The 27,152-nt window shown below is 35.4% G+C and overlaps 1 protein-coding gene across 1 annotated transcript in view; it reads right to left on the bottom strand.

Annotated features, from left to right (window-relative positions):
* DIAPH3 (diaphanous related formin 3) overlaps positions 1 to 27,152 on the bottom strand; it is a 489,112-nt gene that overhangs the window by 223,009 nt on the left and 238,951 nt on the right. The window contains exons 19-20 of the mRNA XM_074387642.1: positions 20,097 to 20,191; positions 15,684 to 15,785 (exon numbers count right to left, since the gene is read on the bottom strand). Coding sequence (XP_074243743.1) covers positions 15,684 to 15,785; positions 20,097 to 20,191 — 197 coding nt within the window. The remainder of the gene's footprint in view (positions 1 to 15,683; positions 15,786 to 20,096; positions 20,192 to 27,152) is intronic.

The following is a 27,152-nucleotide window of genomic DNA, read 5'->3' as shown; positions in this document are numbered from 1 at the left end:
ATTGCCATTTCATTAACATTTAACAAACACACTATAAGCATGGCAATCCCTGCCGGACTTCCAGAATTTTATTTAACAAAAGAGGGATTATGAGAATTCATTAAAATACTATAAACGTGATACTTACATTCTAGAGTGACTTGACTAAATCCTCTGAACTTGCAACTGGTTAATTAACTACATGTTCAAGATTGATCAGTGGACCAGGTAAAGGTCAGTTAGTCACAGAGTAAAGGGAAAGCTGGAGCTGGGAAGGTAGGATCCAAACCAAAAAAACAATGCAGTCAGATACGTGAATGCGATTCCAGCCAGCTAACCATTTTATATCTATCTTTAAACATGGACATCATCAGTAGACGTTCAAGTTTTGGCTGGTCTTTTGGGGAGGCAGGGTCAGGGGCAGAGATACAGATAGTGTGGCACAGGTAAAGCCCTCTATGTTGCAGATTCGTTTATTCAGTAACAATAAATAAGAGAACCTTTGTCTACTATATTTGCTAACCGGCTCATATTTCAAATAATAGCTCTGCCCAAAATACGCTTAAATGACTAATTCCTTGCTTTTAATTTAATCTATACAATTTTTACAAATTCTCACTTTTCTCTGATCCCAGAATATTAATGACATAAATCCATTAAGAACAACACCTTGCTGTGTTTCTTAGTATTGACTGTATGCAGTTTTTATTCTTTGTTTCCACGTTAGGACAAGTGAAATTCATTCAGGACTTCTAAAAATAAATTGGTGGCCTTTCAATAATTCATTTGGTGTTTGGGTTATGCTTTAATTCAAGCCATTGATTGGGTAGGTGCATTTTGGGAGCATTCAGATAAAATCACTGTGACACTTTTTTTTTCAGGCAACTCCTCTGCCCTTCGGTAATAATGTCTGAGGATGTCAGAGGGGCCAGGTCTGTGATCTGCAATTTAAGCAGAATGGGAGAATTATGTAGATACTAAAATATGGGAAGACAAAGGAAAGCCTTCTGAAGATGAGACATGAGGTGGCATTAAGGTACTGGACATAACTAATTAAGACTCATGGGCATAAAAAGTATTTGGCAAAAACCTGGATTTTAGGAAGTACAAGGTTGAGGAAAAAGTGGTCTCTAACTGCTAAGAGAGATTATTAGTGAGGCCAGCAGTCAAAATCACAGATAATTCTGAAGGAGGTGGTAATAAGAATTCAGTAGGAAGTAAGGAGCTAAGACCGCAGCAGACATTCCCTCCCAGGAATAAAAGAAAAGAAAAGAAAGCCCTCATAAAAGAACATAAAGTAATAGAATGAGAATAGGAAAATTGAGCAGTAAAGAAAAAGACTGTCACGAAGCTAAATGAACTAGTTTTCTTGTAATTACATTAAAAATATAAAAGGTTTTTGGAAATTTGGGGTCAGAACTTAGGAAAAACAAATACAGTGTCAAGGAAACTTATAGTAATATAAAGCTGCTGAACCCTTAAATCTTTTCAGAACATACTAGCAGTCAACTGATCAGAATGATTTAGGTACTTTACTAAGGCTAGTGATTCCAAGGGAAGCTACTTAAGAAGGAAACGCTGATAAAATAGTGTCGAAAGACTCCACTTGTCCACAACATAAAACTTCAGTAATGCCATATAGCTGACTATAAGAAGGAGACAATGCTACAACGAGGAACAAAATACTGACAGAATCAAAACTGACTTAATGATAGTTTCAGCATAAAGCCACAAACTAAGAGAACCCTTAAACAAATTAAAATTTATATTACTAATCTTGATTATTTAATGAACGACTGTAAGCCAATGTACTGTAAGTGGGATAGTATGAACACAAAAAAAGGAATTTCCTAACAGATAACAATTTTAACAATTCCTAGATTTTTGCTGGCAGAAGGAATTTGGACAAATATTGTAAGTCAAATGATTTGGTAGTGGTAATGCTGGTGGTATACAAGTTAGTACTAGCATTTCACTAAACAGAAAAAAACACTTTGACTACTTGGTAATCGCTCTTCTAAATAAATGCAATATACGAACTTGGATATAAAATTGGCATCCTTGGATGAGAAAGAAAAATAGCAGTAATAATGGATAATAGCTGACTTGCAGGATAGGAAACGTGACCCAATGTTAAAGGAAAAAAAACATTTTATCCCGTGGAAAGAGCCAAGTCTGGTATGGAAGATAAGGATGTTTAATGAAGCATATAATTTAATACAAAATAAAAATATAAGTAAAGCAAAATAGGAAAGAAAAATCAACTCAGACAAAGACTATAATTAACCAAATACATATGGGGCCAAAACACTACCACCCTTTGTCACAGGAGCCACAACGTGAATGAAGTTAAATAAAACTTTTAAAAGTTGATTCTGAGTATCCCAGAGAAATTTTCAAGTGCCTCAAGGTGACAGTTTCCCTGTTAAACTGGGGACAGAAAAAGAAAAAATGAAAAAGAAAGGCCTACTCAAGTGAAGTCAGTGGTCAGGCCACAAGAACAATGAGTCAAATGAGGTAGGTGGCATTCTAGAAGTATATGCACTCACTGGGCTCTTTAAGGATGGACAGGGGATTCCTTTCCCATTTGGGTCTTGTATTTCTGAAGATAGAAGATGGTTAAGTATTTAGTTTCTGCAAAGAAAAGCAGAGAGGAGACTGATCCTAAACAAAAACACAATGTAAGTTAAAGTCTATTTTTAAAACCCCTTCCCTTTGCATTCATTTACCTTTTCCCCACCTCCTGTGTGCACCTAATTATTTGCCAATATACCAAGAACTCTGTGCCTAAAAATAACACAGTGTGGCAGAAACAAAATGAAATATGGAAATGTAAGTTTAGAACACCTCAAGTTGAATCTTTCTCTTTTGCTTATGGTATAGGGAGTGGGACTTGGTTAAGTAATTTATTTTATACCAGTTTCTGTTCTTGCAACCCTGAGGAGCTATTATAAGGAATGTATCATATACATGTATACAAACATGTTTTGTGAAATTTAAATCACTAAACAAAAGTCATATAATACAACTGCTATGTAATTACTTTTCTGCTCTATAGTGGCTCATTGGATGCAATATTATGCCATTAACCTGAAACTCCAAAACTGACCTCTCTCCCCACTCCCTTTACCCAAATCATCATCTTTTGAGTATTACAAGTCACAGATACCATATTTTAAAAATTAATCAGACTAAATGAATGTAGAGTACGATTTTAATCTTCTCCAGGTATCCTATAGCATGATATGATTTACAAACAGAAAGCTGAACTGATGTTTTATAATATCTCAGGGAATTACATGAACTTGCAGTATTTTTTCGAGGCGGTCCTTGAACAAACATCTATAACAACTATTCAGCTGTTATTGTACACAACTTGTTGATTTTAATTTCAGGGGATTCCAAGAAATGCCAGGATACCTAGTCAGAGAGACAGAGGTAGGACGTTTTTAAAGGCTCATATTTCTAGCCCCAACATGTGCAACTAATATCAGAAGAGAGCTTATCCTAATTACTTTTTTTAGTAATGGAGATTATACTCTTAAAACCCATTCTGTTGAAAAGAAAAGAAATAATCCAGCACCGCATCTCAACATGAGATCTGGAAGTCACAACAACTGATCACACTGAAATGTTCATCTAGTATCCACCTTTACATCAACCCCTATATGACATCCCCTTTGCTGCTTTTTACTACAATCAATTGTGTCTACTTGAAAGCCAAAGTACAGAAAGTCTGAAAGGTAAAAACTGCTCAAAAAGAGTTATTTAAAAAATAATTATATGTGTTCCATAAAATCATTGAGAAAGAGGAGGGTATGAAAAGAAGAGAGAGTAGAGGAAATCATCTGACTCTTATTCACGTGTAAGAAGAAATGGGAAAAGAATTAGGGAGGAGTCAGACGTTAGAAGCACAAGGGAGCCAGGAGACAGAAGAAAAAGTAGATATAACTAATAGGGTGAAATGCTGACCAGAGGTCAAGAGCATACAAAATGAGAGATAAAAACACCTAAGCTAAATCTAGAATTATGAGGTTGTCCATATCACTAAGAGAATAACTCTACAACAGTGATAGGCACAAAAAAGCACATACATAAAACATGCTAAGGAATCAGAATAGTGAGAGAGAAAATTCTAACTGTAAAGTGGAATATAGTTCTTAAAGAAAGCGGATGCTGAACTGGATCGCAATAGATGAGAACAAAAACATGCAACGTAAAAATAAGAGAATGAAGGCTGGGCATGGTGACTCATGCCTATAATCCCAGCACTTTGGGAGGCCAAGGTAGGTGCATCACTTGAGGTCAGGAGTTCAAGATCAGCCTGGCCAACCTGTTGAGACTCTGTCTCTACTAATAATAGAAAAACATTAGCCAGGTGTTGTGGCATATGTCTATAATCCCATTTACTTGGGAGGCTGAGGCAGGAGAATCATGTGAACCTGGGGAAGTGGAGGTTGCAGTGAGCTGAGATCATGCCACTGCACTCTAGCCTGGGCAACAGAGTGAGACTCCACCTCAAAAAAAAAAAAAAAAAAACAAAAAAAAACCCTGAAAATGACGAGAGCAGCTAACATAACTGGGCATTTACTATTCACCATATACTACACACATGCAGGCTCTCCTAATCTCACCACAATTCTGTGGGACAGGTTCTGTATTCACATATATTTTATAAGCAAAAGAAATGAAACTGAGAGGTAGTAAGAAACTTGTACAAAGTTTCATAACTAGATGTGGAAAATGCAGAATTCAAACCCAGGTCTTCATAATCAGATTAGAAACACAACGAAGGACAGTTGAAGGTATCTGGAATACCAAGACAAAGTTCTTTTAACCGATTCAAGTTTCAATACTAAGAACATATTGCCAGGCAAGCCTCAATAAGCTAAGAGTTAAATGATTTTAGTTTTTCATATTTAAAGTACATAAAGCATCTGAGGGAAATATACTTACTCATCAATATTTATTGTATAATGCCAGATATTGTTTGAGGCATTAGGAATTCACCAGTGAATACCTGAGAGAATGATTCCTGCCACCATAGATACTTGTGGCAGGCTAACTAGGTTAATGGACAGAGTATAATATAGTAGATCAGAAGCTGATGAGTACCAGCAAGAAAAATAATGTAGCGAAGAGGTATAATGGTTAATATTGAATGACAACTTGATTGAAGGATGCAAAAGTATTGTTTCTGGGTGTGTCTATTAGGGTGTTGCCAAAGGAGAAGATGAACATTCTGTCAGTGTACCAAGAGAGGCAGACCCACTCCCAATCTGGGTGGGCACAATCTAATGAGCTCCAGCATGGCTAGGATAAAAACAGGCAGAAAAACATGGAAGGATTAGACTGACTAAGTCTTCTGCCCTCCATCTTTCTCCCATGCTGGCTGCTTCATGCCCTCGAACACTGGACTCCAAGTTCTTCAGCTTTTGGACTCTTGGACCTGCAGCAGTGGTTTGCCAGGGGCCTTTGGGCTTTAGTCACAGACTAAAGGCTGCACTGACAGCTTCCCTACTTTGGAGGCTTTGAGATTCAGACTGGCTTCCTTGCTCCTCAGTTTACAAACAGCCTATTGTGGGACTTCACCTTGTGATCCTGTGAGTTGAAACTCCTTAATAAACTCTCTTTTATATACACACTTATTCTATTAGTCCTGTGCCTCTAGAGAACCCTGACTAATACAGGAGGAAAAGAAGTATTTTGAGCAACTGATTATGCAATTTCAAAGAGGGTACTTAGAGAAGACTTCCACAAAGGACATACAAAAAAAGACCAGAAAGAAATGAAAGAGCAAGCCATTTGAATAACTGGAGAAAGCAAGGTACAAGCGAGAAACTCTCAAGCATGTGAGTCGTATGTTTAGGAAACACTATAGAAGCCATATGATTAAAGTTGCTTTAGCCAGGGGGAACGGTAGAAGATGAGGTAAGAAATACCAAGGCAGAGACAAATTATGTAAAGCCTTGTAGACTACTACAAGAATTTTGGGCTTTCCTCTGAGATGGGAAGCCCATCAGAGGGTTACAGGCAGAAACAGAACATTATCTGACTGAAGTCATTGGCTGTTGTGTTAAGAATAGACTGGGCTGAATATAACTTGAGACGTTTTTTAACATCAAATTCTTTCACAAATTTTACATGCATGTGGTACAAAACACAAACAAAATTTTGTGCCTTTTGCCATATATTTAAAAAAAGGAGAGCTCAATATAAGTCACAGTTGAAATTTCAAACCTTTTGAGAAACTCACCAGTATTAGCAGCTCAAGGAAATAGCATAATATTCTGATCATGCTGTGTTTTTATTAGTTCTAATAAATTAAAGAGTTGCAGAGTTATTTAATATAGTTGACATTCTACTAATTTCAAGGGAACAAGAGTAACAAAAGCTCATAAGAGAATTCATTCAGAGCTCAATTCCACTTATCCTCCCACTCTACAGAGAACACAATTGGTAGTATGTGAGTGATTTTTCCCTGTAATGGCAGGATTTGATATTGCTATTTTGATGGAGATTTGAACTAAATGAACTCAATCCCTTGATTAAATGAGAGTTATTTTATCAAGGAATATGCCTGCACACTTCTGGCATTTTAACTTTATCTTAGTTCATAATATAGGAACTATATATTCATTATCATGATGTATTAGAGATTATTCCATTTTCTTCCATATGAGAGCAAGGTCTGGAGGCAAAAGCAGTTCTGTTTCCTTCCACTGCACGGACACATATTCTCATGACCACTACCTTCTTTCTAAATGTCCTTGATGAATTATAAACCCTACAAATGCCAAATATCCCTCTCACCCCAATTCATGGTTAGTTTTTGAAACAAACTGCAATAGTGTCATATTATACAATCACCTTGTACAATTCCCTAGATAAGGGATTGCAACTGTCCTTTGAGAGGTGGTAACCAGCAGCAAAAACAAACAAAACCTTGCTGATGGTGTGTCCCTCTCCAGGGAGAAGACAGAAAAACAGTAAGGTTTGCATATTTCACCTTGCCCTTCACTGGCTCTTGTGTTACATTTCTAATTCACTCCCTCAGTGATCTCATCCACTCCCATAGCTTTGTATGTGACCTGTATGCTACTGGCTTCCAAATTTATACCTCCATTCCTGAATTCCCAGCTTATACCCCCAAATGCATACTTCATATGTTCACTTAGAGGTCAACAGACACTTAGTTATCTTCCCTTCCATAATCTGCTCCTCTTGCAGGACTTTCCATCATCTCTATAAATAGGAACTCTTATCTTTTTAATTGTACAGCCTAAGAACTGTGGAGTTATTCATGATTCCTCTTCTACCCCAAATCCAATCTGTCAGAAATTCTACTTTTCTACTTTCAAAATCATCTTCTCACCAGAATCTACTTCTCACCAGTGACACTGCTGCCAAGCCTGTTAAGCTACTACAAATTCACACATTAATAATGAGATCACTAAAATAGCATGTTAACCAGCCACTGGGTTTAATTATATTCTCATCTCACCCTACTATCTGTTTCTCCACATAGCTGCCAGCATAACACTTCTATGGCATCGGTCTGATCATTTCACCCCTTTGTTTACAACTCACTAACAGCTTTCTTAGAATAAAATCCATGATTCTCACACTATGGCTTCAAGGCCATACATGATCAAGGCCCTCGGGGCTGCTTTACACCATCTCCCACCATCTCCCTCGTTCACTCTGCCACAGCCACTGGCCTCACATAGCCAAACTCACTTATCCCTCAAGGCCTTGGTGTTTGTGGTCTCTTCTGTCTATAACATGCTCCCTCGAGATATTCACACCTTTAACTAAAGTCACTCAGGCTTCTGCTCAACTCTTACCTCTTCAGAGAGTCCTTCCTAACCACACTAATTGCACACACAAACACATCCATCCTACCACTTCCTTCAGAGTATTCACTACTATCTGATATTACATTATTGTTTACGCATATATTGTTACCAGCCCCAGTGAAAACAGAAGACAAGTAAGGACTAAGAGACAGGCTCATTGCATTAAACTCAGAGTCTGCAGCAATACCTAGCACGCAAAAGGTGTTCAATAAATATCTGCCAAAAAATGAATAAACTATTGCTGAATCAAGGAGACAAAGTATTCAAAGAAAGTTTATGAGACAATGGTACAGTCTACCAATACAAACTCAAGGTCTAAGGTCACCCAACAAAATCCAAATCCCTGTAACATCCTAAGACTGAAACTTACACTACTGGAATAGTTGCTACCAGGAAGCATTTCCCCAGAATTATCTAATGAGAATGTAAATAAAAATGTATAAAGTTCGGTAGTATACCCAACCTATCAGCACTAAAAGCAATGTCAAGTTCCACCAGAGAAAAGCCTCTAATTTTCCATGAATGTTAGTATAGTTAGATCAATAAATCAATTATACATTATTTTGGACTGTTAAACATATAAAGAAAAAAAATGTATATGGTTGATTTGGTTTCGATTTGAGTCCCCACTCAAATCGCAAGTCAAACTGTAATTCCCAGTGTTAGAGGTGAGGCCTGGTGGAAGGTGACTAGATCATGACGGCAGATTTCCCCCTTTGGTGCTGTTCTCGTGATGAGTTCGCAGGCAATCTGGCTGTTTAAAAGTGTGTTGCACCTCCCTCCCATCTTATTCCTGCTCTGACCACGTAAGACGTACACGCTTCCCCTACACCTTCCACCATGATCATAAGTTTCCCGAGGCTTCCCCAGAAGCTGATGCTGCCATGCTTCCTGTACAGCTTGCAGAACAGCAAGCCAATTAAACCTGTTTTCTTTATAAATTACCCAGTGTCAGGTGTTCTTTATAGTCCCAGCACTTTGGGAGGCTGAGATAGGCAGATCCCTTGAGGTCAGGAGTTCAACACAAGCCTAGCCAACATCATGAAACACCGTCTCTACTAAAAATTCAGTAAAGTTAGCCAAGCATGGTGGCGCACACCTGTAATCCTAGCTACTCAGGTGGCTGAGGCATAAGAATCACTTGAACCGAGGAGGCAGAGGTTGCAGTGAGCCAAGATTGTGCCACAGCATTCCAGCCTGGGCAATGAAGTGAGACTGTATCTCCAAATAATAAAAATAAAAATAAATAAAGTGACAAGAACAACTGAAAACAAGGACTGAATGCTTTTGATCTTGAGAGACGCATACCTCTAAAATTTAAAATAGCTAGAAATATAGTTATGAAATAATAGTTTATTATTCCAAACAAACGTTCTCACTGTGTAAAAAAGGATTTCCAGATGAGATTACCAAATGGCTGTCTAAAGCATCATGGAACTTGAGGTACCTTAGTCAACTGGACAAGGTAGCGGCAGTGGATGAATGGAACTTCTATTTTCTAGGAAGAGAAGACAGTAGATTCTGCCAACTTCAGACTGGCACAACTTATGTAATTGACAGACAACATCAAAAATGAATTATTAAAGAGAAAAGGAAGTAGTAATTACAAGAAACCAATATAGGTTCCTGAAAAAATTGTATCAGAGTAACTTCAATCCATGTCTTTTGTTAGGAGATTGAACTCTGCGAAGTATGATTAATTTTGTACCTGGCCATTTGCAACGCCTTGAAATAGTCAACACTTAAAGAATGCAAGAAAGATTTGGAGATATTTGGTCTAGGAAAGCATTGGTTTGGTGGAGATACCTCATCAGGCTCCTTGCCTATCTTGGTCAATCTTTATTATAAAGTGTTTCGATAGCCATGGTTCTTACACGGAATCAAAATTTCCTAAACATCTTTTAGGAAATAAAATTACTAAGTACTAAAACAAGCACTGTATAGAGTACCACGAGTAGTCACACTCAGAACAACATGGCCTTCTGAGTTAAAGATCAGGAAAAAGTTCAGTCTAAGGTATTGTACAAGAAAAGCCTACAAGTTAATTGGCAAGAACACTCAGGGTGTGAGTTCTCCTCTTTGAAAAAAAAGTGTGAATTATGCATCAAGTTATTGATTTCTTGGTCTACTTTTGAATTAACCCATTTTCACTCACAGGGAAATCACCTACAGATTAATTTTTAACATAAATCTCAAAAATACTCAACATGATTTTTAAAAACACTGTTTTCATTTTATTGTTCTTGCTAAATTTTTTCCATCCTTTCTGTTCATCTCTTCTGTATTTCATACATTCACTTAACCCATATTTATTATGTGGCACTACATGTCAGTAGCTGTGCCACATGCTGGGAATAGAAAGATGAACATGATACACTCTATCCTGTCAAAAAGTTCAGAGCATAAATGAAGATTGTGACTTGTAAAATAACACTTATATTCCAGTATAATACAAACCATTTAGAGATATGCACAGGGTTCTGTGGTAACAAAGAAGAAAGATACTAAAAATTGTAGAGAATGAAGTGTTAGGGAAACCTCCCCAAAGAGGCTTCCTCAAAGGGGAAAGGAAGGAAGAGCAGAATATTGACAGACTAGAGCACGATGCTTTCGGAGCTCAGCAAATTGTCTAGCAATGATGAGGCAGAAACAGAAAAGTAAGATATGAGGTAGAAGGGGAATGGCAGGAACTGCTTCATTGAAAGCCATAATGCTGGGTGGGAAGGACCGAATTATAGATGAACCTGAGAAAACATTTAGGGGTAATGGGTATGTTCATTATCTTGATTGTTGTAATCATTTCACGGATGTTTTCATATGTTAAAATTAATCAACTGTTATACTTTAAATATATGCCATTTATTGTGTCACTTTACCTAAATGATGCTTTTTTTTTTAAAGGCCTAATGCTCTTCTAAGAATTTTGGGTATCAATGTGAAAGTCTCAGGGAACAACTGAAGGAATTTAGAGTCAGTGAAACACATATAGGGGCATTTCATTCTCCATTTTACATCTTTAGAAGATCCTCTATTTAATCAAATTAAAGAATTAACCAACTTCTATTTTCCATGCACCTATCATGTACAAAGAACCATTGTCTCCCTAAAAAAAAAACACATCTCTATCATTAAGAGAGTAATGTAGATTTTCTTTATTTTAATTCACTTTTAAAACCAAACTTCAAAGATGCAAGATACAGCTGATGCCATAAATAAAAGTAAAAAGACAAGAGGCAGTGACAAAAATTGCAAATATTTACAAGAGTAGCACTATAGAATATATAAGGAGCTCTGACGAGCTATAAGGCAATAAAATAGGAAAATCAACAGTATTAAAAGGGAATTCTAAGAAAAAATATAAACAACCAATAAATATATAACTGCTTCAATCTCATTTAATAACCAGGAAATATAAGTAAAATAAAAGTCACCAAATAAAAAAGAAAAATAATATTAGTGATTAAGCAAGGAAAAGAACCTCACTTATATTATTCATAAAAGTGTAGTTCACACGCCTTATGGAAGGGCAATTTGACAGTAACTAGCAAGGTTAAAAAGGCCTTTCAATTTAGCAATTCAACTTCTAAGACTATTTCCTAAAGAAATAATATAATGAATAATAACAAAAGTATGATTGTAAGATGATTTACACTGATTCATTCTCAATTTATTTAATACTCAGAACAATGCAATGTAGGTAAGCACTATTATTGTCCCTGTTACAGGCAAAATAATGGTCCCTCAAAGATATCCATGTCCTAATACCTGATACTTTTGAATGTGTTACCTTACATAGCAAAAGGGACTTTGCAGATGTCATTAAGGATCATGAGATGGCGAAGATTACCCTGGATTATCTGGGAAGAACCAATATAATCACAGGTTCTTTATAAGAGGGAAGCCGGAGGATCAGAGAAGGGGTTGTGATGACAGAAACAGAAGTCAGAGCAATGCTGAACCATGAACCAAGGAATGCGGGCAGTTTCTCAAAAAGCTGGAAAAAGCAAGGAAATAAATTTTTCCCCTAGAGCCCTCGGAAGGAATGCACCCCAGCTAAACCATTTTGGACTACTGATCTCCAGAACTGCAAGATCATAAACTTGTGTTGTTTTAAGCCACTAAGTTTGTGGTAATTTGTTGTAGCAGCAATAGTAAACTAATATAGTCTTACTTCATAAATAAGAAAACACCAGTACCAAAAAATGAGTACCTACCAAAGATCATATAGCTAGGAGTAGGTAGAGCTAGGATTTAAAGCCAGACCATGTTCATAGCTATACTAATGCACTGCCTTCAAATACCTATACAAAGATGTATAGAGAATTATTTTTTTAAAAAACCTGAGGCAGGAAGGAAAACCAGAGCTAAGCATCCTTCATTAAGAGAATGCTTAAAAGGAAAAATCATAATATGGGCTATAAAATACAACAAAAGAATTTAAAAACAGTATAACATGAAAAACATATTCAAAATATATGACACAGCAAAAAAGTTTCAGAACAATGGATTTTTTTCCTAATGTTCATATGAACATGAATACATTGATAAATACACAGAAATGAAATTAGAGGTCCAAAAGATTGTTAAAAATGTTAATTTGTGTGGAATGAAATGAGGTAGTGGGATACAGGGACCTCAACATTGTATTCAATATTTTTATGTTATTTGAATGTTTTACAACGAGAATATGTGGTGTATTCTAAAGCGAGGCATTTTAAATGCAGGGAGATATGTATGAACTTCCTACAACATTTTTCATTAAAAAGGCCTCAGCTGCACAAAGTTTAAAAGCCCTGCCCTACAGTGACACCAAATGGTGGTAGATCAAAATACAGCACACAAACAGGACATTTGTTCAATTCAATCTTCCTGTAAAGGTTTGATTCCTTTAAAGAATAGGCAGCTAAACAGAACTAAATAACATGGAGACAAATACTCAAAAACTTAAAGTTTTTAATCAAAGAAAGTCTAGTACACCAAGCTTCAGTTGCAAATTTTTAGGTCTCTTTCCAAACTTCAGCTAATCTTCTGATCCCACTGAATATTTACATAAATCATTTCTCACATTTAAACCACACCACTGTGAGCACTGTGATTTTACCTAATAGCTTATTGATCAAAGAAACCCTACGAATACAAGAAATGCAGTTATACAATGAAAGTCAGGCTCTATTCCCTGGGAATCAACCTTTGGTAAGTAAGTAATATTTTGGGAGGGTCGACGAGAAGGTGTTGGGGCTGAAGAGAGACAGAAAGAATCCAAAAAGAGATACAAGCAATGACTCCAACTAATGACAAAGTATATTTTCATTTGTTAATCTAGTGATAGAAAATTAAGCTGAGTAAAAGAGGAGGCTATTGCCTCTCAAATGCACACCAATTTGTTCACAAGAAAATTTTTTCCTGGACTGTCCAGGGAAAACAATATTTCAAATTAAGCACATTAGTCAGTATTCAGTGCCTTCTGCCCAGAAACTTAAACAAAAACAGCACACAAATGGCTTTATTCATTACAAGCCACTACAAAAAGCTAGAGACAGACCCCCTCTCAGGGCATTCCTCTAAAACACAATTTGGCCAGGATCCTTATTCTCTTGGAATTAGAGTTTATTGGATTTTTGATGTGTTACTTTTCATATAGCAAAATCTCCTAGAAAACACAGGACATAAATTATAATCATCTATAAAAACAAGTCAATAATATAATTAAGCTGTAAGGCCCTGAAATCACATAACTGTATTCCAATCCTAATAGATACAAGCCAACCTACGACCACATGTCATCAGCACTATTTTACCCGACACATGCATGATAGGCTCTAGAAGACCTTGAGAGCTATCCTGATCAAATGGATCCATGTTGTCACAAGAATCACAAGGAGATCAGTTCAAAAGGTAACTTAAGTTTCTGAATTACCATAAATAACAGATGAATGACTAAGAACTGAGTACCACAAAAAGTATTCATGTCTACTACACAGACATTTAAGACTCTAAATTTGAAAGACAGGTAATATCAGCATTAAATAATTTTGCTTCCAATTTCAACAGAGACATAAATATGAACATGAAAGTCTATATTACAGGAAACGTAAAAAAACAGACATATCAAATGGCTTAGTGGTTAGAAGTTTCAAGAATATACAATTTAATAGAAACTTTCATAATAATTCTCACAGTAAATTTGTATACCATACTCTATAAGATATAAAGCCCTGGAAAACTGTATCTAACTAACACAGAATAAAACTAAGACTTATAGCCGGGTGTGGTGGCTCACACCTGTAATCCCAGCACTTTGGGAGGCTGAGGTGGGCAGATTACAAGGTCAAGAGATTGAGATCATCCTGGCCAACATGGTGAAACCCCATCTCCACTAAAAATACAAAACATTAGCTGGGTGTCGTGGCGTGCGTCTATAATCCGAGCTACTCGGGAGGCTGGGGCAGAAGAATCACTTGAACCCATGAGGCAGAGGTTGAAGTAAGCTGAGATCTCGCCACTCCACTCCAGCCTGGAGACCAGTATATAAATTATGTCTGATATATGCTAATTGGACTTTAATCGACACTGGTTACTAATATTTTAGATGCGTTACTTTTACAACCTGACTTTCTATCAAAGAGAAAATAACATAAACACCAATGTCACAGTGGAGCTGCACCTTATGTTTTTTAACTAATTCTCCAGTAAAAATACAAAGATTAGCTGGGTGTGGTGGTGAGTGCCTGTAATCCTAGCTACTCCGGAGGGTGAGGCAGGAGAATCACTTGAACCTGGGAAGTAGAGGTTGCAGTGAGCCGAGACTGTGCCACTGCACTCCAGCCTGAGTGACAGAGGAAGATTCTGTCTCAAAGAAAAAAAAAAAAAAAAGTTTTCCAACGAAAATAAGAAGACTGTGAATAAGAAAAACCATGCTTTTTCCTTTTGTGTTCTATTTAGAGTCTTTTGAACTTTGGTGGAAGTGAGGAGGAGTAGACTGGGTTTATAAAGAGATAGGAAGGAATTTAAAAGCAAATGTCTACGAGGCGCAGGCACAGCTATTAAGTAACTCAATCTGAATTTTTAAAATTCTGTCAAACAAAATTCCATCTTGGCCCTGGAGATTATTAATATAACTGAAGATGAAAGGGAAAAAATTAAACAATCTTATTAGAGAAACAAAACTAAAGTATTGTTATAATGACAAAATGTAATTAGCCTAAAAAAAATAATTTAATGGTAGGAGAAAAGAACATAAAAAAGAAACCTTGATAAAAAATCTTAAAATTTGAAGTTGCAATATAGCTAATATATACCATTGGAAATTCTTTTCACCACTTTAGACCCCAGCTTCTATAAAATAAAAGGCTAGAACAAGATGATTATCAAGGTGCCTCAAAGATTTTCTAAAATGAATTCACTTTTCATCCTAAATGCCAAGAAAGAGACTATATTTATAATTTCAGTCTAAACTATGAGATGAATTCAAGTAAGTGATCAGAAGGAGAAACTGAAGTACTCTTGCAATATGTAGGAATACACAGCTCTAGAATAAATCACAAATATACTCTCTATTCATAAGAAGTACAGTTTTATTTTACATTGACATTAAATAGAGAGCAAAAAAATTTCTACATACACTTTTCAAAAGCGCCTTGGACTTCATTTAATGCCAGAGTTTCAATATATATTTTAAATCAAGATAATTTCACATGAATATCCTCAGGTTTTTTAAAAAAGCAAGATGGATATTAAACATAAGTGATTACTCACATGCTTTTTTACATTTAATGATATAAATACACTTGACATGTTCTCTTGTTTGGCACAGTATAAAAATCCTCTCTGGGACTTGGTACTTACCACAACAGCAAACTGCTCGGGTTCACATAAGTTGTTATATTCACTCTTGAACTGAGACAATGAATTTAATTGCTCTTGATCAGGAAGATGCTTTATTAAGTTCTAAAAATTAAAACCAGAAGGAAAGATCTTCATTAAAGGCACTTCTTGAATTTTAAATATATAATCTAAAAATTGCTGAAAGAAAACCGCTGAAGTTAATCTTTAGTTTTATTTATAGGTAACCTCCTTCCTAATAAGCCTTAAGCAAAATTCCCTGCATCTTGAAAACAGTCAATTTTCCATTTCTCTATCCCAGAGTTACTATATATTCAAATCAAGCACTACTGAAACTGAATGTTTACTTGATTAGCTATATAATTGAGAAAGAGAACTCAATCTATACCAAAGGAACAGCTTTCTCACCTGAATGAATGTGATCCATTACATTTCAGCTTTAGGGAATGAAATGTCAGAAATTTCAGGCAAAGCCAAATATATTTTAACACTTCACTCAGGTGGATAAAAGAAATCATCATATTGCTATGAAAAGGCATGGGAAGGGGCAGAATAGAAATCAAGGGAATTTTAATGGCAGTGCTTGTAAGATTTACCAATAGGATTATAGTTTAATAATAACTGAAGATGTCTCTAAAACAAAGACAAAGTAAGTTTTCTGATCTGAAAGAAAATTTAAAAAGGTGTTGAAGACACATGATGATTGATATACTTTGCAGATAAAAAGATCCTTTAGAAACTTAAGCCACACACTTAAACAAGAGAATGACTTGAAGAAAGAATAAAGGAATACGTAAGATTATCTCTTCCTGATAGAACTTAAGTGATTAAAGAATTCCTTGGACAAAGTCTATATAGATCCATTGTATCAAAATATAATCAACTATAATAGTGTTACAAGAAGTTAGTGCATTGATATTAAAATTAAGATAAAAAAGGGTGGTTGGTGCTCACAATTCCAACTTACAGCATAAGTAAATTCTGTACAAGTCCAAAGTTGAATACAAACTATAATTAAGCCTAAATCATGCTATATATATTTATGGGGGGAAATTCCCCAAAGGTGTTATTAGTTAAAAATACTGTTAGAGAATGTTATACGTCAAAAGCAATTAGATCAAAGAATAGCTTATTGACTCACTGTGTACCTTTGGACAAAAACTTGGTTAACTGGCCAAAAACAAAACAAAAAAAGCGGCATTTTAAGATCAACCCTAGACAAAGTATTCACTATTAATACTATCAAACTGAATAAAAATAAAAGTATATGATTTCCCCACATAAACAGAAATTTCTCTTAGTGGAATTGCTTGAGACCAGGTTATTTATATATATTTTTTACCCGTTCTAGTTGACAGTTGGATTGTGAGTTAGATTTTATTACATCAGGCCTCTGAATAGTATCCTTTTAGATGACAATCAAATCCCCCTAAATATCTAATACATAATTAGGTTTTCATCTTTCATTTGAATTTTTTTTTATTTTTCACTTCATTCATTTTACATTCTAACATAAAAGTACTATTGTGATTTTTCAGTGTATGGTCCCAACCTCCCTTTGTCTCTCCCCTTAGACCAATTCCCCATACCCTTCACAAATCTTAAGCTCCTATCCAGCTATATTCTGCACACAAACATACATGCCCAGCTTTTCCCTCACAGCCCACAGTATTATTACTGCCAAAACAATCGCCCTTCACTATATTTTTCATGCAACTCCTCTCCTCTATTCTACACCTATACTTATTCAACCTTTACATACCCCTGCCTCCACACATACACTCACAAAGCATACTCCCCCAACATATTCTATTGTTCTAAACCAATCTTAAAACTTTGCTTACCTTGCTTTACAATTATGTATGTAAATGTCATTTCCCTTGTCAAACTATAAATTCCAAGAGGGTCAAGTCTAATCCTTACTGAGACTAATATACACCCAGGTGCAGTGGCTCACACCTGTAATCCACAACTTTCAGAAGCTGAGGTGGGCAGATCACTTGAGGACAGGAGTTCAAGACCAGCCTGGCCAACATGGTGAAACCCCATTTCTACTAAAAATACAAAAATTAGGTGGGCATGGTGGCAGGTGCCTGAAATCCCAGCTACTTGGAAGGCTGAGGCAGAAGATTTGCTTGAACCCAGAAGACGGAGGTTGCAGTGGGCTGAGATCACGCCATTGCACTCCATCCTGAGTGACAGAGTGAGACTCAGTCTCAAAAAGAAAGAAAAGTAATAAAAAATAAAAATTATTGAGCCTAATACAATCCCTGGACATGGCATATAAAATATTTGCAAAACGAATTAATAAATGACTGATATGACAAATACAAGTAAATGGGTAAAAAATGATGTGGGAAAAGTGGCATGAAAAATGGCAAAACAATGACATACTGCTGACCACTAGATGTAATATGAGTAAACAACTAAATATGTCAAAATATAATCATCACAGTGAACACAGCAAACCAAAATCATGATTATTACAACATAAAGCTCTGTTTCTATGCCCTGGTCAAAATAGGAAGTTCTTGATATTAAAATGAGGAATATACTTTTAAAATTAACAGTTCAAATAACAAGAAATTCTTATTTTTTAATGAATACATTAAAACTTTATATATATTCAAAATAATTTTTTTATGTTTTAAAAATACTCAAGACTGGTTTTATATTTAGAAAGTATGATAGGCACAACAATGACATCCATTCCTAAAGATGTACCCCAAAACCTGAGAAAATATTAAGTTAAATGGCAAAGGGAATTTAGTTTATAGATGGAATTAAAGTTGCTATCAGCTGACCTTAGAGTGGTTATCCTGAATTATTTGGATGTGCCCAATGTAATAAAAAAGTCCTTAAAAGCAGAAATGAAAAAACAGCAGAGCTGGAGTGAGATGTGACTGTGAGACAAAGCAATCGAAGGATGCAAAATTGCTGGCTTGGAAGGAATGGTTCCATGAGCCATGGAATATAAGCAACCATGAGAAGCTGGAAATACAAACGGATTCTTCCCTATAGCCTACAAAAAGAAACACAGGCCGTTCTGCCAATACTTTGATGTTAGCATAGTAAGACTAATATCAGACTCCTGATATTGGTTTTACAGGAATGTAAGATAATAAATTTGTGTTATTTTAAGCACATAAGTTTTTGGTGAATTGTTATGGTATCAATAGAAATCAAATACGTTAAAAATATATGGAGCTGAATGTACTTCAGACATGAATTTTAAAAAGCAAATCATCTTTTTTCTATTATAAAACAAAACCATGTGTTCATTTAAAACATTCATGTAATCAAGCTAAAAGCTACTCTGTAAATATTTAACTAATTCATTATAAGAAATACAAACAAGTATTAAGTAGAAAAATTTTATTTAAGGAACTTGGAATCTATTCCCAGCAAGACAGCACACACATAATCAACATGAACAAAGTTGAAAATCCAGTAAAAAGAAACTGAGAATGAAAAAAAAAAATGCTTAAATAAGAGCAGTTAAATTAGGTAGTTTATGAGTCTCAGAGACTCACAGCACAAATCAATAGTGAAATTATATGACCACTACATTTACAAGATAGGAAAGGCAAAACTTAGAACAACTTCCAAAGATATCATTTACTGATTAGTTAAAAGGTTCAAAATAATTTTAATTGTTTGTTGGCACTAACATATATTTGGTTTCTTTTTATTGTTAAGTAATTATTTTCCTAAATATATCCACTATCAGAACAAAAGGTAGTAAGCTGAAGATTTTGTCTCACTATATAATTTGTGTTTTGATTCTCCAACTTTAAATTTTATCAAGATATACATTATTGATTTATGTGGAACTGAGCGATAACTTCGATACGATTCATTTGAATTCATTTGAAAATGAATTCATTTGAAAATACTATCAATAAAAACCACTAATAAAAATCTTCTAGCCTTCTGAATAAATTCAGAATACTATGTAAACAATCTCTAATATTCATAGAGGCCCAACTGACTCAAGAAAGAATTGTTAGTAAAGGTAATTGTAAATGAAAACTCCCTTAATCTTACATACCATGTAATAATATCTTCATAAGCTAAAGGAAAACACATTCTAAAAGGACTATAGAAACAAATTTTAAGTAACACATTAATAATCTAAACTATAACAAAACATGTAAAACTAAACAATTTGCTTTTCAGAAACAATAACTTAAAATACCTAAAATGTAATCATTGATAGCATTATATTCCATGTGCAGTTAAGAGAAGATGCAGCATTCTCTCCTGGCAAGGCAGAAGTTATGCTAAAACTAATTATGCAGCAATGATTTTCCAGTTGAATGATTTGGGTTAAGAACTTTGCTTCACTTACAGATTTCTATTTAATGAGAAACTTGCAATGAAATATTGAAATTTAAGCTGTGCCTGTTTGTTTACCTGAATCATAGACTCTACCAACTGTGTTTCATCTACTTCCAATATCATCATTCTGATTTCCTCATACGGCACCCGAAAAGAGCTCAGGAAGATTGCTAAAAGGGAGAAAGAGAGAAAGGTTTTCAATGAAGACGGTTAAAAAAAATTTTCAGATGTAGTTCTATTTATAAAATCAAAAATTGACAAAACAAGAGAATTCAAACATTTAATGTATTTATTATGGGGGAAACTTCCATTACCACATTTTATACTCTCCTGCAGTTATAAAACTGTGTTTAAACAACAATCCTGTGTTATTACACTGGATCCAAGGTTTTTAAATGCTCAATTGTTTATCTACCGTAGGAATGATGCCAACTTTCATGTGATAACAAAAAATGAAATAACTTAGGTACACTATAAAAACATCACATTGTAATGAAAATAATGATAAAACCACAGTATGTGCATTTAGTATTTGTCTAAACATATGTGTTATTTGATTTCATCTCTTCTAGCCTTAGGAAAGAGTTCAGGAAAAAGTATTTTAAGAAAACTGCTTAGCACTACATTAACACTTTTATAAGTAATAGTAGCACTTCACTATTCAGAAACATTGTAAACAGTATGCTAGAGAAATCTTTACATGTAATTAAAGCTTAAAATATCCAATTTTAGAAAACATATTCTCATTGAAAATTATCCAAATGGACTAGATAGTATAGTATGTTATTACTGAGAATTCTAAGTACTATTTACATCTTTCTTGATGCTTCTTATATCAACTAATAATTTTCTCCAAAGTTATTGAAGTATAAGGATATTTTCACAGCAACAGATATAATGCTTTTGCTAGTTCACCCCTTAGTCTACTATTATGTTTCTACATTCAAGATGTCACTACTTAACCACACCCAGCACCTGCAAATCAATAGCCGGTTTTTTTTTTTTTTTTAATTTAGTGAATTTCTGTCATCTGGTATGTGTATTTCTAGATAAAGACACTACGTTCAGCATCTCATATCTGTGGGGTCTGCATTCACAAATTTGACCAATTATGGATCAAATTCAATCCATAGTAGGTTCAATCTAAACATACAGAAACATGGATATAAAAGCCGACTATAAGAAACTTGAGCATCTGTGGACTTTGGTATTCATTGGGGTCCTGGAACCAATCCCTCTGATATCAAAGAATGACTGTATTTTATGTATTTTATAAAACTCAGGAAACATGATCTGCTTCTTTTCTGTATTGAGGTTGTATTCCTGATTTGTGAGAATATCAAGTATCTCCTACAGATTAACAAGAACACCATCTGTGTTCATCATATCACCAATATACACAATTCTGAACCAAGAAATCACAAATATAAAATAATTATGATAGAACTCACAGATGTCTATACAATCCCTAATATCCCAAGAACAAGATAAAATATGTAAATGGTATGAGTAAACAGAGATTTATAATACTACAAAAAATAACTCCATAAGAACGTGCAAAAAATATAATCACTGAAGTTGGTGAAGTAGGGCTCTCCAGTAATTCTCCACCCCTACCTCAAAGAAACATGAATTTGAACAATTAGCCACATGTGAAATTACCTTCAAAAGAGAGAAAAAAAGTGAAAAAAATCATTGTACCTGCTACAGTCTAATACTAAAGAAAGACACATTGATGATATAAAGAATGTTTTACATTACCGATGTCAATCCCTTCCCCAACGTCAAGCAGCATAGGAAAAAAGAGATATTGTGGACTTAAAAAAAAGAGAGGGAAGGGAACACAGAAATTTGCCTTTGTCCGTAACAACAAATCTACTACTGTAGAATGCTCATGGTCCCTAATCCGTGACAGGTATCTGCAATCTAAGCATCTAGACTCGCACTGGTACCAGACAGTAATCTAAAGGTCCTTTGAGAAAGACTTCAGTTCCCATGTCACTGGGAAATGACTGCAGTGACTTTCATTTAAAGAAAATCCTCAGTGGCAAATATGCAACAGAAGCTATGGGTTTCAGGAACCACCCCGGACTGCAACAGCATTAAGAATCACAAAAGTAAGCCTGATGCTAGGCCAGCTGTGGGGGCAAAAAATGTCCAGCCTGGGCTGCACCGGCCAAAGCACTTCTAGGCTTAGGGTACTCCCTAACACTGCACCAACAACAGCAATCCATACCAGATACTCTACTCAGTAACCCTAAATAGACTTACTGTTGAAAGAGGACATAAATTTTTAAAAAAGCAGGAGTTGCAATCCTCATCTCTGACACAACAGACTTTAAACCAACAAAGATCAAAAGAGACAAAGAAGGGCATTACATAATGGTAAAAAGATCAATGCAATAAGAAGACCTGACGATCCTAAATATATATGTGCCCAATACAGGAGCACCCACATACATAAAGCAAGTTCTTAATGACCTACAAAGAGACTTAGACTCCCACACAATGATAGTGGGAGACTTTAACACTCCACTGTCAATATTAGACAGATCAACGAGACAGAAAATTAACAAGGATATTCAGGACTTGAACTCAGATCTGGACCAAGCAAATCTAGTAGACATCTACAGAACTCTCCACCCCAAATCCACAGAATATACATTCTTCTCAGCACCACATTGCACCTACTCTAAAACTGACCACATAATTGGAAGTAAATCACTCCTTAGCAAACGTAAAAGAATAAAAATCATAACAAACAGTCTCTCAGACCACAGTGCAATCAATTAGAACTCAGAATTAAGAAATTAACTCAGAACTGCACAATTTCATGGAAACTGAACAACTGGTACCTGAATGTCGACTGTATAAACGATGAAATGAAGGCACAAATAGATGTTTTTCGAAACCAACGAGAATGAATACACAACGTACAGAATCTCCGGGACACATTTAAAGCAGTGACTAGAGGGAAATTTATATCAATAAATGCCCACATGAGAAGTGAGGAAAGATCTGAAATTGATACCCGATCATCAAAATTGAAAGAGCTAGAGGAGTAAGATCAAAAAAATGCAAAAGCTAGCAGAAGACAAGAAATAACTAAGATCCGAGCAGAACTGAAGGAGATAGAGATACAAAAAAATCCCTTCAAAAAATTAATAAATCCAGGAGCTTGTTTTTTGAAAAGATCAAGAAAATAGACAGGCTGCTAGCTAGATTAATAAAAAAGAAAAGACAGAAGAATCAAATAGACGCAATAAAAAATGACAAAGGCGATATCACCACTGATTCCACAGAAATACAAACTAATATCAGAGATTACTACGAACAACCCCATGCACATAAACTAGTAAACCTGGAAGAAATGGATAAATTCTTGTACACTTGCACCCTCCCAAGCCTAAATCAGGAAGGAGTTGAAACCTTGAATAGACCAATAACAAGGGCTGAAGGTGAGGCAACAATTAATAGCGTACCAACCAAAAAAAGCCCAGGTCCAGATGAGTTCACAGCCGAATTCTACCAGACAAACAAACAGGAGCTGGTATCACTCCTTCAGAAATGGTTCCAAACAATATAAAAAGAGGGAATCCTTCCCAAATCATTTTATGAGACCAACATCATCCTGATATCAAAACTCAGGAGAGAATCAACAAAAAAAACCACTTCAGGCCAATGTCCATGATGAACATAGATGCAAAAATCTTCAATAAAATACTGGCAAACCGATTGCAACAGCACATCAAAAAGCTTACCCAGCATGATCAAGTAGGCTTCATCCCGGAGGATGCAAGGCTGGTTCAACATATGCAAGTCTATAAATGTAATCCACCACATAAACAGAACCAAAGACAAAAACCACATGATTATCTCAACAGATGCAGAAAAGGCCTTCAATAAAATTCAACAGCCCTTTATGCTAAAAACTCTAAATAAACTAGGTATTGATAGAATCGATCTCAAAATAATAAAAGCTATTTATGACAAATCAACAGCCAATATCATACTGAATGGGCAAAAATTGGAAGCAACTCCTTTCAAATCTGGTACTAGACAAGGATACCCTCTCTCATCACTCCTATTCAATATAGTACTGGAATTTTTAGCCAGAGCAATCAGGCAAGAAGAAGAAATAAAGAATATTCAATTAGGAAAGGAGGAAGTCAAATTGTCTCTATTTGCAGATGACATGATTGTATATTTAGAAGACCCCATCATCTAAGCCCAAAATCTCTTGAAACTGATAAGCAACTTCAGCAAAATCTCAGGATACAAAATCAATGTGCAGAAATCACAAGCATTCCTATATACCAATAACAAACCACAAGAGAACCAAATCAAGAACAAACTCCCATTCACAATTGCTACAAAGAGAATAAAATACCTAAGAATAAACTAACAAAGGATGTAAAGAACCTCTTCAAGGAGAACTATGAACCACTGCTCGAAGAAATAAGAGTGGACAAAAACAGATGGATAAACATTTCATGCTCATGGTTAGGAAGAATCAATATTATGAAAATGGGCATACTGTCCAAAGTAATTTACAGATTCAACGCTATCCCCATCAAGCTACCTAAGATCCTTTTCATAGAACTGGAAAAAACCACCTTAAACTTCATATGGAACCAAAAGAGAGCACGCATAGCCAAGATAATCCTAAGCAGAAAGAAGAAAGCTGGAAGCATCACACTACCTGACTTCATACTATACTACAAAGCTACAGTAATCAAAACAGCATGGTACTGGTACCAAAACAGAGATATTGACCAATGAAACAGAATAGGGGCCTCTGAGGCAATGCCACACATCTACAACCATCTGATCTTTGACAAACCTGACAAAAATAAGCAATGGGGAAATGATTCCCTATTTAATAAATGGTGTTTGGAAAACTGGTTAGGCATGCACAGAAAGCAAAAACTGCACCCCTTCCTGACAACTTACACTAAAATTAACTCCAGATGGATTAAAGACTTAAACATAAGACCTAACACCATAAAAACCCTAGAAGAAAATCTAGGCAAAACCATTCAGGACATAGGCATAGGCAAGAACTTCATGACTAAAACACCAAAAGCATTGGCAATAAAAGCCAAAATAGACAAATGGAATCTAATTAAACTCCAGAGCTTCTGTACAGCAAAAGAAACAATCATTAGAGTGAGCCAGCAAACAACAGAATGCATAAAAAGTTTTGCAATCTACCCATCTGACAAAGGGCTAATATCCAGAATCTACAAAAATCTAAAACAGATTCATAAGAAAAAAGAAAAAAACCCATTCAAAAGTGATTGAAGGACATGGACAGATTCTTTTCAAAAGAAGACATATACGAGGCCAATAAACATATGAAAAAATGCTCATCATCACTAGTTATTAGAGAAATGAAAATCAAAACCATATTGAGATACTATCTCATGCCAGTTAGAATGGCAATCATTAAAAAATCTGGAGACAACAGATGCTGGAGAGGATGTGCAGAAACAGAAACACTTTTACAGTGTTGGTGGGAGTGTAAACTAATTCAACCATTGTGAAAGACAGTGTGGCAATTCCTCAAGGACCTAGAAATAGAAATTCCATTTTACCCAGCAATCCCAGTACTGGGTATATATCCAAAGGATTATAAATTGTTCTATTATAAACATATGAAAAAAATGCTCATTATCACTGGTCATTAGAGAAATGCAAATCCAAACCATATTGAGATACCATCATTAAAATATCTTGGTAATAATTTACACTACCACCAACAGTGTAAAAGCATTTCTATTTCTCCACATCCTCTCAAGCAGACAACAGATGCTGGAGAGGATGTGAAGAAATAGGAATGCTTTTACATTGTTAGTAGGAGTGTAAATTAGTTCAACCATAGTGGAAGACAGTGTGGTGATTCCTCACAGACCTAGAAATAGAAATTCCATTTGACCCAGCAATCCCATTACTGGGTATATACCCAAAGGATTATAAATCGTTCTATTATAAAGACAGATGCACATGTATGTTCACTGCGGCACTGTTTACAATAGCAAAGACCTGAAACAAACCCAAATGCTTATCAATGATAGATTGGACAAGGAAAATGTGGCACATATACACCATGGAATACTATGCAGCCATAAAAAACAATGAGTTCATGTCCTTTGTAGGGACATGGATGAATCTGGAAACCATCATTCTCAGCAAACTGACACAAGAACAGAAAATCAAACATCGCATGTTCTCACTCATACAAGGGTGTTGAACAATGAGAACACATGGACACAGGGAGGGGAGCATCACAAACTGGGGTCTGTTGAGGAGGACTGGGGAGAGACAGTAGTGGGTAGGGAGGTTGGGGAGGGATAACATAAGAGAAATGTCAGATATAGGTGAAGGGGGATAGAGGCAGCAAACCACATTGCCATGTATGTATCTATGCAACAATTCTGCATGATCTGCACATGTATCCCAGAATCTAAAGTACAATTAAAAAATATATGTGTGTGTATGTGTGTGTGTGTGTGTGTGTGTGTGTGTGTGTGTGTGTAAAATAAATAAATAAATTTTGCCCTTTAATGTTAAAAAGTAAAAATGTGTCACTTAGGTTTCAGAGAATAGATAACATTGCAGAAAACTTACTATAAAAAGTAATAGCAGAAAACATTCCAAACCAGGAAAACAATATAAATATCCAGATACAAGAAGGTAAAAGGTATCTAGTCAGATTGAATCCAATACTATACCATGACATATTATAATCAAACTGTCAAAGATCAAAGACAAAGAGGGGATCCAGAAAATGACAAGAGAAAATAATAAAACCATACAAGAGAGTTCCAGTATACCTAATGGCAGACTTCTCAGCGGAAACCTTATATGCCAGGAGAAAGTGTAATGACATATTCAAAGTGTTGAAGAAAAACAACTTCTAACCAAGAATACTGTACCATAAAAATTTATTTTTCAGAAATCAAGGAGAGATAGAGTTTCCCAAACAAAAGCTAAGGAACTTCACAATCAACAGTGCTGTCTTACAAAAATTGCTAAATAAAGTTCTTTCAGTTGAAAGAAAATGATGAGAAACACAAAAATATCTGAAAGTGTAACTCACCAGTAAAAGTAAGTACACAGTAAAATTCT

This window comes from Saimiri boliviensis, chromosome 16 (assembly GCF_048565385.1).
Source record: "Saimiri boliviensis isolate mSaiBol1 chromosome 16, mSaiBol1.pri, whole genome shotgun sequence".
NCBI lineage: Eukaryota > Metazoa > Chordata > Mammalia > Primates > Cebidae > Saimiri > Saimiri boliviensis.
The sequence above is the reverse complement of the archived record's forward strand: the minus strand, read 5'-3'. Positions and strand labels throughout refer to the sequence as shown.